The following is a 15,377-nucleotide window of genomic DNA, read 5'->3' as shown; positions in this document are numbered from 1 at the left end:
ACTCAAGCATGCTTGACTTTTTGGGCAGGAGCTGAACTCATCTTTGGGACTCTGTTACTGAACAGCTGCAACTGGTGGTGGACTCAGCTCCAAGGCTGCACTATGGTGAAGGATCCAGTTATAGTGATGGATCCGGGTGGAGGAGAAGATGCACGCAGGTGGTGGGCTCTGTTGCTAGGAGCGTACGCAACAGAGCAAAGCTAAGTGGTGTTTCCCCTGTTTTGTCATCTTTCCTCATGTGTGTTTTAGTGCAGTGGTGGGATTAGTTTCCGCACCGCCCAATTCCCTAGTGAGGGTTTAGGTGAGGGCGAACTAGGGTTTTTAGGTTCCTGTTGCGCGCCCGGTGCGGAACCGGCATAGGGAACGTTAGGAGTGCAGGGACACTGGCTCAAGGGAGCTCAGGAGGTCTCCACTTCCCTATTCCCTATTGCAGGGCCCACCATTGTTAATGTTTCCCAGGTTTCCCTTATTGTTTAAATTCGCCTTACTGGAGGCGGGGTTTCCAGACTTGTATATACGTGTAACGCCGGGGTCACACTAGAGAGGAATATGGACGAGTGAGAGGCGTTAAAAGCACGCATTACACACAGACCAATGATTCTCTATGGGTTTGCTCCCATCAGTCGTATATTTCTCGTCCATATTCTACGGTCCGTGCCAATTGCAGCATGCTGCGACTGTCAGCGTATTACGGCAGTAATACGCCAATGCAAGTCTATGGGTGCGCTAAAAATACGGATTACACACGGACCACACATGTGACTTGCGAGAAATACGCACCCGGTGTCCTTTAGAAAAGCCGGCAATTCAGTGCGCTATACAGTAAACTCACACTGACAGGTTTAATAAAGAAACGAAAGAATAGATATATACACATAGAATGCATATATATATATATATATACGTCATTGAGACACATATATATATATAGCCGCTAATTCAATTGCCGGCTTTTGTGAAATCATTCCCCAAGCCGACATGAAATGACACATGGTTTACATACAGTAAAGCATTTAATTTCATGTTTTTTTTGTATGTCTTTCATTAGTAATTAGATGAGGGTTGATGTGTAAAATTTGGGAGGTGTAAGTGTTAATTTAAGAGGTTAATTTTTGTAAAAAAATGTGTGGGCTCCCGCATTGACAAAATACCGCAGGAGCCCACACATTTTTTTACAACGAATTAACCCCTTAAATTAACACTTACACCTCCCAAATTTTACACATCAACCCTCATCTAATTACTAATGAAAGACATACAAAAAAAACCATGAAATTAAATGCTTTACTGTATGTAAACCATGTGTCATTTCATGTCGGCTTGGGGAATGATTTCACAAAAGCCGGCAATTGAATTAGCGGCTATTCTACTATGAAGAACTCTGTGAAATATATATATATGTGTGTCTCAATGACATGTATGTATGTATGTATATATATATATATACACTCACTGGCCACTTTATTAGGTACACCTGTCCAACTGTGTGTTAAGACTTAATTTCTAATCAGCCAATCACATGGCGGCAACTCAGTGCATTTAGGCATGTAGACATGGTCAAGACAATCTCCTGCAGTTCAAACCGAGCATCAGTATGGGGAAGAAAGGTGATTTGAGTGCCTTTGAACGTGGCATGATTGTTGGTGCCAGAAGGGGTGGTCTGAGAATTTCAGAAACTGCTGATCTACTGGGATTTTCACGCACAACCATCTCTAGGGTTTACAGAGAATGGTCCGAAAAAGAAAAAAAATCCAGTGAGCGGCAGTTCTGTGGCCGGAAATGCCATGTTGATGCCAGAGGTCAGAGGAGAATGGGCAGACTGGTTCGAGCTGATAGAAAGGCAACAGTGACTCAAATTGCCACCCGTTACAACCAAGGTAGGCAGAAGAGCATCTCTGAACGCACAGTGCGTCGAACTTTGAGGCAGATGGGCTACAGCAGCAGAAGACCACACTGGGTACCACTCCTCTCAGCTAAGAACAGGAAACTGAGGCTACAATTTGCACAAGCTCATCGAAATTGGACAGTAGAAGATTGGAAAAACGTTGCCTGGTCTGATGAGTCTCGATTTCTGCTGCGACATTCAGATGGTAGGGTCAGAATTTGGCGTAAACAACATGAAAGCATGGATCCATCCTGCCTTGTATCAACGGTTCAGGCTGGTGGTGGTGGTGTCATGGTGTGGGGAATTTTTTCTGGGCACTCTTTGGGCCCCTTGGTACCAATTGAGCATCGTTGCAACGCCACAGCCTACCTGAGTATTGTTGCTGACCATGTCCATCCCTTTATGACCACAATGTACCCAACATCTGATGGCTACTTTCAGCAGGATAATGCGCCATGTCCTAAAGCTCGAATCATCTCAGATTGGTTTCTTGAACATGACAATGAGTTTACTGTACTCAAATGGCCTCCTCAGTCACCAGATCTCAATCCAATAGAGCATCTTTGGGATGTGGTGGAACGGGAGATTCGCATCAGGGATGTGCAGCCGACAAATCTGCGCCAACTGTGTGATGCCATCATGTCAATATGGTCCAAAATCTCTGAGGAATGCTTCCAGCACCTTGTTGAATCTCTGCCACGAAGAATTGAGGCAGTTCTGAAGGCAAAAGGGGGTCCAACCCCTTACTAGCATGGTGTACCTAATAAAGTGGCCAGTGAGTGTATATATATATATATATATATGTGTCTATATGTATTCTTTGGTTTCTGTTATAAACCCTGTCATAGGGCTCCATTATATGTCCATTTTGCAAGCCTGTGAGAAAATCTCGCCATACGGATTACATACGGATGCTGACATGCGCAAAATACGCGACCACACCTTGATTACGGATGACATACGGAGCACTATTTAGGGGCCATTCATCCGTATTACGCATGTAAAATACTGACCGTATTTTGCGTCGGTTAGCGTGACCCCGGCCTAATGTCTAAATTCGCCAGTTGGAGGCGGTGTATCCAACTGCACGTGTTTGTTATTTAAATTCGCCCCATTGGAGGCGGTGTATCCAGGGTCACGTGCGTCACATGGGTTCGCCTTGCGGTACTCGCTGCGTCCAGACACACGTGACCGTGACATATACACACACACACACACATCTACACACACACATATATATATACATAGACACACACACACATATATACATACATACAATTACACACACACACACACACACACACGACTGCTGGCAGGCCAGACGAGGATCTCTGCACACACTCTCACTGATGCATCTCTCCCATGGCAACAGAATCCAGTCACGACCTATTTCTGATTGGCTGCCGGCGCTCCTGGTCCCGCCTCCACATCCCGTTCAGCCTTCTCATTGCCTAAAGTCTCTTCGGTCCTCTTTCGCTATTTGACAGCTATGACGTCAGCGAGACAGCTGATTGGATCCTGCTTTTTTCTCCTGGGATAGCAAAAAAAAAAAAAACAGGGGTCCCAGAGCCGTGACGTCAGGCGCGGTAGTCGCCATTTTGGAGCGGAGAAGTCGGGGTGGACTGGGGGCGCGCTGTGAAAAGTCGCTGGTGTCATTCATAGCTGTTCTGCTTTACTGCCTCCGGAGCTGCTATCATGTCGGAAAAGTACGAAGGGGACGTGCAATTCGAGGAGACCGGAGAGGAGAAGCAGGTAATGGCGCTGCTCCTCTGTACATGAGGAACGGTGGGGGGTCAGGAGGCCTTCTACGGAGCCGGCACGGGGACAAGCGGCACAGCACCGTGCGGTGTGAGGGGGCCCGGCGGTGCACGGTGCGGTGTGAGGGGACTGCTGGTGAGGTGTGAGGGCGGTGCACGGTGTGGTGAGGGGGCCCGGCGGTGCATGGGGAGGTGTGAGGGCGGTGCACGGTGTGGTGAGGGGGCCCGGCGGTGCATGGGGAGGTGTGAGGGGACTGCTGGTGAGGGGGGTCCGGCGGTGCATGGGGAGGTGTGAGGGGGGCCCGGCGGTGCACGGTGAGGAGACCGCTGGTGCGGTGTGAGGGGACTGCTGGTGAGGGGGGCCCGGTGGTGCACGGTGCGGTGTGAGGGGACTGCTGGTGAGGGGGGCCCGGCGGTGCACGGTGCGGTGTGAGGGGACTGCTGGTGAGGGGGGCCGGCGGTGCACGGTGCGGTGTGAGGGGACTGCTGGTGAAGGGGGCCCGGCGGTGCACGGTGTGGTGTGAGGGGACTGCTGGTGAGGGGGGCCCGGCGGTGCACGGTGCGGTGTGAGGGGGGCCCGGCGGTGCACGGTGCGGTGTGAGGGGACTGCTGGTGAGGTGTGAGGGCGGTGCACGGTGTGGTGAGGGGGCCCGGCGGTGCATGGGGAGGTGTGAGGGGACTGCTGGTGAGGGGGGTCTGGCGGTGCATGGGGAGGTGTGGGGGGACTGCTGGTGAGGGGGGCCCGGCGGTGCACGGTGCGGTGTGAGGGGACTGCTGGTGAGGGGGGCCCGGCGGTGCACGGTGCGGTGTGAGGGGACTGCTGGTGAGGGGGTCCCGGCGGTGCACGGTGCGGTGTGAGGGGACTGCTGGTGAGGGGGGCCCGGCGGTGCACGGTGCGGTGTGAGGGGACTGCTGGTGAGGGGGGCCCCACGGTGCGGTGTGAGGGGACTGCTGGTGAGGGGGGCCCGGCGGTGCACGGTGCGGTGTGAGGGGACTGCTGGTGAGGGGGGCCCGGCGGTGCATGGGGAGGTGTGAGGGGACTGCTGGTGAGGGGGGTCCGGCGGTGCACGGTGAGGAGACCGCTGGTGCGGTGTGAGGGGACTGCTGGTGAGGGGGGCCCGGCGGTGCACGGTGTGGTGTGAGGGGACTGCTGGTGAGGGGGGCCCGGCGGTGCACGGTGCGGTGTGAGGGGACTGCTGGTGAGGGGGGGCCCGGCGGTGCACGGTGCGGTGTGAGGGGACTGCTGGTGAGGGGGGCCCGGCGGTGCGGTGTGAGGGGACTGCTGGTGAGGGGGGCCCGGCGGTGCATGGGGAGGTGGGAGGTGTGAGGGGGGGCCCGGCGGTGCATGATGCGGTGTGAGGGGACTGCTGGTGAGGTGTGAGGGCGGTGCACGGTGTGGTGAGGGGGCCCGGCGGTGCATGGGGAGGTGTGAGGGGACTGCTGGTGAGGGGGGCCTGGCGGTGCATGGGGAGGTGTGAGGGGACTGCTGGTGAGGGGGGCCTGGCGGTGCATGGGGAGGTGTGAGGGGACTGCTGGTTTGTGGGGCCCGGCGGTGCATGGTGAGGAGACTGCTGGTGAGGTGTGAGGAGGGCCCGGCGGTGCACGGTGTGGTGTGAGGGGACTGCTGGTGAGGGGGCCCGGCGGTGCATGGGGAGGTGTGAGGGGACTGCTGGTGAGGGGGGCCCGGTGGTGCACGGTGAGGAGACCACTGGTGCGGTGTGAGGGGACTACTGGTGAGAGGGGCCCGGCGGTGCATGGTGAGGAGACCGCTGGTGCGGTGTGAGGGGGGCCTGGCGGTGCATGGTGCGGTGTGAGGGGGGGCCCGGCGGTGCACGGTGTGGTGTGAGGGGACTGCTGGTGAGGGGGCCCGGCGGTGCATGGGGAGGTGTGAGGGGGGCCCGGTGGTGCATGGTGAGGAGACCGCTGGTGCGGTGTGAGGGGGGCCTGGCGGTGCATGGTGCGGTGTGAGGGGACTTGAGGGGGGCCGGCGGTGCACGGTGTGGTGTGAGGGGACTGCTGGTGAGAGGGGCCCGGTGGTGCATGGGGAGGTGTGAGGGGGGGCTCGGCGGTGCATGGTGAGGAGACCGCTGGTGCGGTGTGAGGGGGGGCCCGGCGGTGCATGGTGAGGAGACCGCTGGTGCGGTGTGAGGGGGGGCCCGGCGGTGCATGGTGAGGAGACCGCTGGTGCGGTGTGAGGGGGGGCCCGGCGGTGCATGGTGAGGAGACCGCTGGTGCGGTGTGAGGGGGGGCCCGGCGGTGCATGGTGAGGAGACCGCTGGTGCGGTGTGAGGGGGGGCCCGGTGGTGCATGGTGCGGTGTGAGGAGACCACTGGTGCGGTGTGAGGGGACTGCTGGTGAGGGGGGCCCGGCGGTGCACGGTGTGGTGTGAGGGGACTGCTGGTTAGATGAGAGGGGGGGCCCGACGGTGCACGGTGAGGGGACTGCTGGTGAGGGGGTCCCGGCGGTGCATGGGGAGGTGTGGGGGACTGCTGGTGAAGGGGCCCGGCGATGCACGGTGAGGAGACCGCTGGTGCGGTGTGACAGGGGCCCGGCGGTGCACGGTGTGGGGGACTGCTGGTTAGGTGAGAGGGGGGGCCCGACGGTGCGGTGTGAGGGGACTGCTGGTGAGGGGGGGCCCGGCGGTGCACGGTGAGGAGACCGCTGGTGCGGTGTGAGGGGGGCCCGGCGGTGCATGGTGCGGTGTGAGGAGACCACTGGTGCGGTGTGAGGGGACTGCTGGTGAAGGGGGCCTGGCGGTGCACGGTGTGGTGTGAGGGGGGGCCCGGCGGTGCACGGTGTGGTGTGAGGGGACTGCTGGTGAGGGGGCCCGGCGGTGCATGGGTAGGTGTGAGGGGGGGCCCGGTGGTGCACGGTGAGGAGACCGCTGGTGCGGTGTGAGGGGGGCCTGGCGGTGCATGGTGCGGTGTGAGGGGACTTGAGGGGGGCCCGGCGGTGCATGGGGAGGTGTGAGGGGACTGCTGGTGAGGGGGGCCCGGCGGTGCATGGGGAGGAGACCGCTGGTGCGGTGTGAGGGGACTGCTGGTGCGGTATGAGGGGGGCTCGGCGGTGCACGAGGCGGTGTGAGGAGACCTCTGGTGCGGTGTGAGGGGACTGCTGGTGAGGTGTGAGGGGAGCCCGGTGGTGCACTGTGTGGTGTGAGGGGGACCCGGCGGTGCATGGGGAGGAGACCGCTGGTGCGGTGTGAGGGGGGCCCGGCGGTGCATGGTGCGGGGGGAGGGGACTGCTGGTGCGGTGTGAGGGGGGGCCGGCGGTGCACGGGGCGGTGTGAGGAGACCGCTGGTGCGGTGTGAGGGGGGGCCTGGCGGTGCATGGTGCGGTGTGAGGGGACTGCTGGTGAGGTGGTGAGGGGGGCCCGGCGGTGTGAGGGGATTGCTGGTGAGGTGTGAGGGGGGGGGGGCCCGATGGTGAGGGGACTGCTGGTGAGGGGGGCCCAGCGGTGCACGGTGAGGAGACTGCTGGTGCGGTGTGAGTGGACTGCTGGTGAGGGGGGGCCCAGCGGTTCACGGTGAGGTGTGAGGGGACTGCTGGTGAGGGGGGCCCGGCTTTGCATGGTGCGGTGTGAGGGGACTGCTGGGGAGGTGTGAGGGGGGACCGGCGGTGCACAGTGCGGTGTGAGGGGACTGCTGGTGAGGGGGCCCGGCGGTGCACGGTGAGGGGGGGCTCTGTGGTGCACGGTGCGGTGTGAGGGGACTGCTGGTGAGGTGTGAGGGGAGCCCGGCGGTGCACGGTGAGGGGACTGCTGGTGAGGGGGTCCCGGCGGTGCATGGGGAGGTGTGAGGGGACTGCTGGTGAAGGGGCCCGGCGGTGCACGGTGAGGAGACCGCTGGTGCGGTGTGACAGGGGCCCGGCGGTGCATGGTGCGGTGTGAGGGGACTGCTGGTGAGGTGTGAGGGGGGGCCCGGCGGTGCACGGTGTGGTGTGAGGGGACTGCTGATGAGCTGTGAGGGGGCCCGGCGATGCACGGTGCGGTGTGAGGGGGGCCCGGAGCTGTGAGGGGACTGCTGGTGAGGGGGGCCCGGCGGTGCATGGTTGTATGTGAGGGTACTGCTGGTGAGGGGGGCCCGGCGGTGCACGGTGAGGTGTGAGGGGGCTGCTGGTGAGGGGGGCCTGGCGGTGCACGGTGCGGTGTGAGGTGACTTCTGGTGAGGTGTGAGGGGGGCCCGGCGGTGCATGAGGAGGTGTGAGGGGGGGCCTGGCGGTGCACGGTGTGGTGCGGTGTGTGAGGTGGGGCTGGCGGTGCACGGTGAGGTGTGAGGGGGGGCCGGAGGTGCACGGTGAGGTGTGAGGGGACCGCTGGTGCGGAATGAGGGGGGGCCGGCTTTGCATGGTGCGGTGTGAGGGGACTGCTGGGGAGGTGTGAGGGGGGACCGGCGGTGCACAGTGCGGTGTGAGGGGACTGCTGGTGAGGGGGGCCCGGCGGTGCTGGTGCGGTGTGAGGGGACTGCTGGTGAGGGGGCAAGGTGGTGCACGGTGAGGGGGGGCTCTGGTGCACGGTGTGGTGTGAGGGGACTGCTGGTGAGGTGTGAGGGGGGGGGGCCGGCGGTGCGGTGTGAGGGGACTGCTGGTGAGGTGTGAGGGGGGGGGGCCGGCGGTGCGGTGTGAGGGGACTGCTGGTGAGGTGTGAGGGGACTGCTGGTGAGGTGTGAAGGGGACCCGGTGGTGCACGGTGAGGGGACTGCTGGTGAGGGGGTCCCGGCGGTGCATGGGGAGGTGTGAGGGGACTGCTGGTGAAGGGGCCCGGCGGTGCATGGTGCGGTGTGAGGGGACTGCTGGTGCGGTGTGACAGGGGCCCGGCGGTGCATGGTGCGGTGTGAGGGGGGGCCCGGCTGTGCACGGTGTGGTGTGAGGGGACTGCTGGTGAGGGGGCCCGGTGGTGCATTGGGAGGTGTGAGGGGACTGCTGGTGAGGGGGGCCCGGCGGTGCATGGTGAGAAGTGAGGGGACTGCTGGTGTGGTGTGAGGGGGGCCCGGCGGTGCATGGTGCGGTGTGAGGGGACTGCTGGTGAGGGGGTCCGGCGGTGCACGGTGAGGAGACCGCTGGTGCGGTGTGAGGGGACTGCTGGTGAGGGAGGCCCGGCGGTGCACGGTGAGGAGACCGCTGGTGCGGTATGAGGGGGGCCCGGCGGTGCATGGTGCGGTGTGAGGGGACTGCTGGTGAGGGGGGCCCGGCGGTGCATGGGGAGGTGGGTGGGGGCGGAGGTGCACGGTGAGGTGTGAGGGGAACGCTGGTGCGGAATGAGGGGGGCCCGGCGGTGCGTGGTGTGAGGGGACTGCTGGTGCGGAATGAGGGTGGCCCGGCGGTGCATGGTGAGGTGTGAGGGGGGGGCCCGGCGGTGAGGCGTGAGGGGGGGGCCCGGCGGTGAGGTGTGATGGGGGGCCTGGCGGTGCGGTGTGAGGGGGGCCTGGTGGTGCACGGTGAGGGGGGCCCCGGCGGTGCACGGTGAGGTGTGATGGGGGGGACTGCTGGTGAGGGGGGCCCGGCGGTGTGAGGGGGTGCCCGGCGGTGCACGGTGCAGTGTGAGGGGGGCCGGAGGTGCACGGTGAGGGGACCGCTGGTGCGGAATGAAGGGGGCCCGGCGGTGCATGGTGCGGTGTGAGGGGACTGCTGGTGCGGAATGAGGGTGGCCCGGCGGTGCATGGTGCGATGTGAGGGGGCCCGGTGGGGCACTACTGAGACACTGACTCCTGTCTGTCACTACATTACCATAGAGACTGCAGAATGCAACAGTATGTACGATCTCAGCTGACAGGGTAAGGCTAGTTTCACATTAGCGTTTACGGCCGCAGCGTCGGGCTGCGCACGGTCGCCGCTAAGCCCCGCCCCCTGCCGCGCCTCCGCCGGTAGCTCCGCCTACGGACGCATGACGCTGCATGCGTCCCCTATCTTTAGCACTGGGGACGCAGACCGTGCGCAGTACGCGTTTGACGTCGCATGCGTCCTTTTGACGCTGCGCCAACCAGCGCCAAACGCAACAGGTTGCAATTTGGTGCGCTCGGCGCAGCGTCAAAAGGACGCATGCGCCGCCAAACGCATACTGCGCACGGCCTGCGTCCCCAGTGCTAAAGATAGGGGACGCATGCAGCGTCATGCGTCCGTAGGCGGAGCTACCGGCGGAGGCGTGGCAGGGGCGGGGCTTAGCGGAGGCCGTGTGCAGCCCGACGCTGCGGCCGTAAACGCTAATGTGAAACTAGCCTTAGAGAGCGTACTGCCCCCAGACTCTGTCAGTGGTGCAGCCTGAGGTTCTGGGTCTGCGACTTTTAAGTGACTGTATTTCGGCCTGTGAATGAGATATTAAGAACCGGTTTCCATCTTCTCGATGGGCAGGGGTTAATGTTGTTACAGAGAACTTGATTTCTTGCTATGACATTTTATTCTTTATAGATACTTTTGGATTTTCATTTTTTAGTAAATGCAGACTTCATACTGCTGATTCAGCCTCTGACCCTATACGTGTGTGTTGACGTAAAGGCGTAAACCTGCTCCTGAAGGGGTTAATGTGGCTTTTTCCTTCTGCGCTCTTCCTGGCTTCTTAGTGTAAACACCCGCAGGGCACACACTCCAGGCCGGTGAGACTCCCCACGTTAAGCCTTTCAGCTGCCAGAAAGACAGTGAGAAAGTTTAGGTGTGCGAGCAGCTCATAAGGCCACGACAGCCAAAAAATAAAACCTGAGCCCCATGAAATTATTTTTTTCCGCTTACAGAGCACTTGTTTTTAGCAAAGCGACCTGTCAATTTTATTGACACCATTTTTTTTCTTAAAGTTTTTACCAATCTAGATTATTTTTTGTATTTTCCCAAATTGGTGTTTAATGGATGCAGCAATACCACAGATATTTTATTCAATAATCTTATTTTATACATTTTATGATACGTAAATATTTAAAAATATTTTTAGGACCTTTTTTTCTTTAGATCCCATGGAATATACTGTATACTGCCATACAATTGTATTGTATTATGTAGTAAGACACAGCCACGGCCAGCCATTGGCATCCCGCAGTTGCCTCACAAGCAAGGTTGCATAGGCTAGTTCACAGTAGCATTTTGGGCCGCAGCGCACGGCCACCGCTAAGCCCCGCTCCCTCCGGTCATCTCCGCCTAGTATCGCACACGGCTGCATGCGATCTGCACACCCTATCTTTAGCAGTAGGTGAAAAGTGCTTGTTAATTCAGGTCTGGCAATTATAATAGGGATTTTCTTATAAAGCTGCATGATGCGGTCATCAGCCCGTGTGTTTAAGTGCAATAGTCAAGTATCAAGTGCAGTTATCGTGTGCATGGAGGGTGTGGAGGCAGATGAATAGTAGGGTGCAGATTCAGAATAATATTTGGAAGGAGGGAACAGGGCAAAGTTAGCTTACTGAGTAGTTGATGTGGTAGGCTTGTTTGAAGAGATGGGTTTTCAAAGCGTGCTTGAATAGGTCGGGGCTAGGTATCAGTCTGATCGTCTGGGGAAGTGCATTCCAGAGAGCTGGAGCAGCACGAGAGAAGTCTTGGAGACGGAGGTGCGAGGTTCGGATTACGGGGGATGTTAGTCTTAGGTCATTTGTAGCAAATAGGTAGCCAGTGTAATGACTGGCACAAGATGGAGCATCGGTGAAGCGGCTGGACAGAAATATGACCCTGGCTGCCGCATTCAAGATGGATTGGAGAGGAGAAAGTTTGGTAAGAGGGAGACCGATCAGAAGAGAGTTGCAGTAGTCCAGACGAGAATGAATAAGAGCGACAGTAAGAGTCTTGGCAGTTTCAAAGGTGAGAAAAGGTCGGATTCTGGAGATATTTTTAAGATGCAGGTGACAAGAGCGAGTGAGTGATCGGATATAGGGAGTAAAGGAAAGTTCAGTGTCGAATATGACCCCAAGACAGCGGGCATGCTGCCTGGGAGTTATGGTTGAACCCTCCAGGGTTATTTCGATGTTAGGTAGAGTGGGGTTAGTAGAGGGGAGAAACACAAGAAGTTTAGTTTTGGAGAGATTTAGTTTAAGATAGCGGAGGGAGGACATGACGTTAGAGACAGCAGACAGACAATTCTTGGTATTTTGAATTAGGGTAGGGGTGATGTCAGGGGAAGAAGTGTATAATTGGGTGTTATCAGCATAGAGATGATACTGGAACCCAAATCTGCTGATTGTTTGTCCAATAGGGGCAGTGTGTAGAGAGAAGAGGAGGGGGCCTAGGACAGAGCACTGTGGGACCCCGATAGTAAGGGGACGAGGAGAGGAAGTGGAGCCGGCAAAAGATAACAGTGAAGGAGCCGTCAGAGAGGTAGGAGGAGAACCAGGAGAGGGCTGTGTCTGAGGCCTATAGAGCGGAGCATAGTGAGAAGGAGCTGGTGATCCACAGTGTCAAATGCGGCAGAGAGATCCAGGAGAATCAGCAGGGAACAATGACCTTTCGATTTAGCTGTTATTAGATCATTAGAGACTTTTGTGAGGGCAGTTTCAGTAGAGTGTAAAGAGCGGAAACCAGATTGTAAGGGGTCGAGAAGAGAGTTATCCGAGAGATAGCGGATTAGACGCGAGTGGACCAAGCGTTCCAGGAGTTTAGAGATGAAGGAAAGGTTAGAGACAGGTCTGTAGTTAGCAGTGCAGTTCTGGTCCAGGGATGGCTTTTTAAGTAAAGGGGTTATGATGGCATGTTTAAATGAGGAGGGAAATATACCTGAAGAAAGAGAGAGGTTAAATATTTGTCAGGTGAGTGGTGACCACTGGTGAGAGAGACTGTAGGAGCTGTGAAGGAATGGGGTCACTGTTGCAGGTTGTAGGCTGAGCGGAAGTGAGGAGCTTGGAAACTTCTTCTGAAACAGGCTCAAAGATATCTAGTGAGCTTGAGGTGTGCCAGGGAAAGGGGATCCAGGCACTGAGGAGATTAGGCTGAGAAATCCTGATGGATGTGGTTGATATTTTTTCTAGGAAATAAGTGGCCAGATCCTCACCGCTGAGGTTGGTGATGGGGGCCTGTACTTTAGGTTTCAGGAGGGAGTTTAAGGTTTCAAAAAGTCGTCTTGGGTTGTTGGATAGTGAGGTGATGAGGGTGGTGAAGTAGGATTGTTTGGCCAGATGAAGGGCAGAGTTATAGGTTTTGAGCATGAACTTATAGTGGATGAAGTCTTCTGCTAAGAGATTTTCTCCACTGCCGCTCTGCACACCTTGAGCAGCGCTGAAGAAAGCGTGTTTGCATTGTGTGCCAGGGCTGCCGTTGTCTTTGTCGGGTCTTTCTGCATGTAGAAGGTGCTGCTTGATCTAGGGCATTCTTCAGTGTATTATTGAAGTGTGAGAATGCTAAGTCTGGACAGGAGAGGGAGGAGATGGGGGCTACAAATGTGTCCATAAGTTGCTGGGTATTAATGGTACGTGTATTCCGATAAATGTGGTAAGTGGGGGTGTCCCGGGTGAGGAGACCATTCTTGACTGAGAAGGAAAGAAGGTTGTGGTCCGAGAGCGGGAGAGGGGAGTTAGTAAAGTCGTGCAGTGAGCCTTTTTTTAATGTGGTTCTTGGGGGCTAACTTGTGTCTCTTATTGCATGCTAATAAAGTTTAGTGCCCCTGGGAGAAAAAAAAACCCAAACTACTTCATGTAGAACCATACCTGTAGATATCGATCGGACTGGAAATAAATCACAGCATGCTGTCGGAAATCCTATCGCAATCGGCAATAGAAGTCAATGGGTTCGGCGATAAAAATTGCACAGCACTCTGATCATTCGAGTGCTGTCCAATTTTTACACACCGATGTCCTTTGAAAAGCCGGCAATTCAGCAGCTGCGTAGTGTAAAATCACAGCAGGAGCCTACAGGATAGAAGAGATGGATTATATACAGTAAATACAAATAGAATAGACAGAAATATCAATTAGTACAGTGTGTAGCTTACTGTACATGGATTTAATTAAAAGATTTCTCTCAAAATAATGGCGTGGGCTTCCACGTAATTTACCTAACCAGCAGAGGGAAAGCAGACGGCTGGGGGCTAATATTTATAGCCTGAGAAGGGGGTAATACCCATGGAACTTCCCAGGCTATTAATATCAGCTTACAGCTGTATACTTAGCCTTTACTGGCTATTAAAATGGGAGACCCTAAATAAAAACGACAAAGGGTCCCCCTATAATTAATAGCCAGCAAGGACTAAGCAGACAGCTGCTCCAGAAATAGCTCATCTATAAGATGTGCCAATTCTGGCTCTTAGCCTCGCTCTTCCCACTTGCCCTGTAGTGGTGGCAAGTGAGGTAAGAGTGGGCGGGTGGATGTCACCTTTGTTTTGTCAGGTGTCATCAATTCCAGAGGTTAGTAATGTAGAGGCGTCTATAAGACGCCCCAATTACTAACCCCATGGTCACAATGTAAGAAAACAGACACCCAGAAAAAGTCCTTTAATTGAAATAATGACAGACTCCTTTATTAAATCTTAAACCATACTTACTGCATCACCCATTCTAGACATGCCATTTCCCCTGCAAAATAATTAAAATAACAAACATCAATATTTCTCATCTTTCCGCAGAGAAAATGATCCATTTGTCCCACGATGGATCCAGCTCTGCTACATCTCTGCACCGCGAACAGGAGAACGTTCTTGCGCTCAAGGTGCTGTCAGACTCAATAGGAGTTCACAGGGAGACACTGAGCAGTGGTAGCACACAATGCTCAGTCTCTCTGCTGGATGACAGGCTGTATGGTCACATCATGCAACCGTGCAGCCTGCCATCTAGAAGTAGCAGAGCTGACTGTGAGGTCACATCCTGCTGTACTTGACTTTTCTGCACCAGGAACGTTGCAAAAAATGATACCTGTATTTTTTCACCACCCCTTCAAGTCAATGGGTGAAAAACGCAGACATGAAGACCCTCAGAGTTGACTTGGGTACAGAATGATGTAGGGCCAGGTGCATGGTAAAAGCTTCAGAGTAAGGCCTGTTTCACACATCATTTTTTTTTTGGTCAGTCAAACTCCGTTAAAATGGCGGATAACGGATCCGTTCCTGTACTGACCACAACGTTTGGCACCGGACCGTTATTTTAACGGATCCGTCAAAGGAAGAATTTTAAAGGAACCGCTGCCTGGGGAGGAGAGGGAGAGAGAGATTTTTCAGCCGCCAGAACAGAGTTTAGGGTTAAATTTGCGGCTGAGTGAAGTCTTTCGGGCATGCGCAGTGAGAAATGTAGATTCTGCCGCCCGAAAAAACGTTGCATGGTCCGTTCAGGCATGTTGGCGGACCTGCAAAAAAACGGATCCAACGGATGGCCATCCGTCAAGATGCGCCGGTAATGCAACTCAATGGGAAAAAAAGGATCCGCCAAGCAAAATGGCGGATCCGTTTTTTTTTTGCAAAACGGCGGATTTTGACTGATGGACACAAACGGATGTGTGAAACAGGCCTAATGGATTTGTGGGCCGAGTGCGGACGTTTCCACCATCTGCTCAGGTCAGATAAGAGGGAGACGAGTGTATGCAGGAAAGCGCAGACTATTATCAGCCCTGCTCCCTTTCCACGGGCTCCCACGATGTTTGTGAGTGTCATTGTAATACAGAAGACTCATAGCTGCTCAGGACTACCCCCAAATGAGCCAGAGTGGAGGGCCGCCAACGAGAAATGGTCCTGGTGGGCTCCAGCTGTCCTCGTATTACATGGACTGCTCCTTATTTGAGGTAATACCGCACTCCACCAGTAGTGGTCGCTGCAGGGAAAGTTTCCAGCTAATGACAACTCGCCTTAA

The 15,377-nt window shown here is 56.3% G+C and overlaps 1 protein-coding gene across 1 annotated transcript in view; it reads left to right on the top strand.

The window, feature by feature from the left end:
- The first annotated feature begins 3,416 nt into the window (after window positions 1–3,416).
- ENSA (endosulfine alpha) overlaps window positions 3,417–15,377 on the top strand; it is a 27,223-nt gene continuing 15,262 nt past the window's right edge. The window contains exon 1 of the mRNA XM_073567230.1: window positions 3,417–3,637. Within this exon, the coding sequence (XP_073423331.1) occupies window positions 3,581–3,637 (57 nt within the window). The 5' untranslated portion in view covers window positions 3,417–3,580. The remainder of the gene's footprint in view (window positions 3,638–15,377) is intronic.

The sequence above is a fragment of the Dendrobates tinctorius genome, unplaced genomic scaffold, assembly GCF_039654945.1.
Source record: "Dendrobates tinctorius isolate UK_male_01 unplaced genomic scaffold, ASM3965494v1 ptg000019l, whole genome shotgun sequence".
In the NCBI taxonomy this organism is placed as follows: domain Eukaryota; kingdom Metazoa; phylum Chordata; class Amphibia; order Anura; family Dendrobatidae; genus Dendrobates; species Dendrobates tinctorius.
The sequence above is the reverse complement of the archived record's forward strand: the minus strand, read 5'-3'. Positions and strand labels throughout refer to the sequence as shown.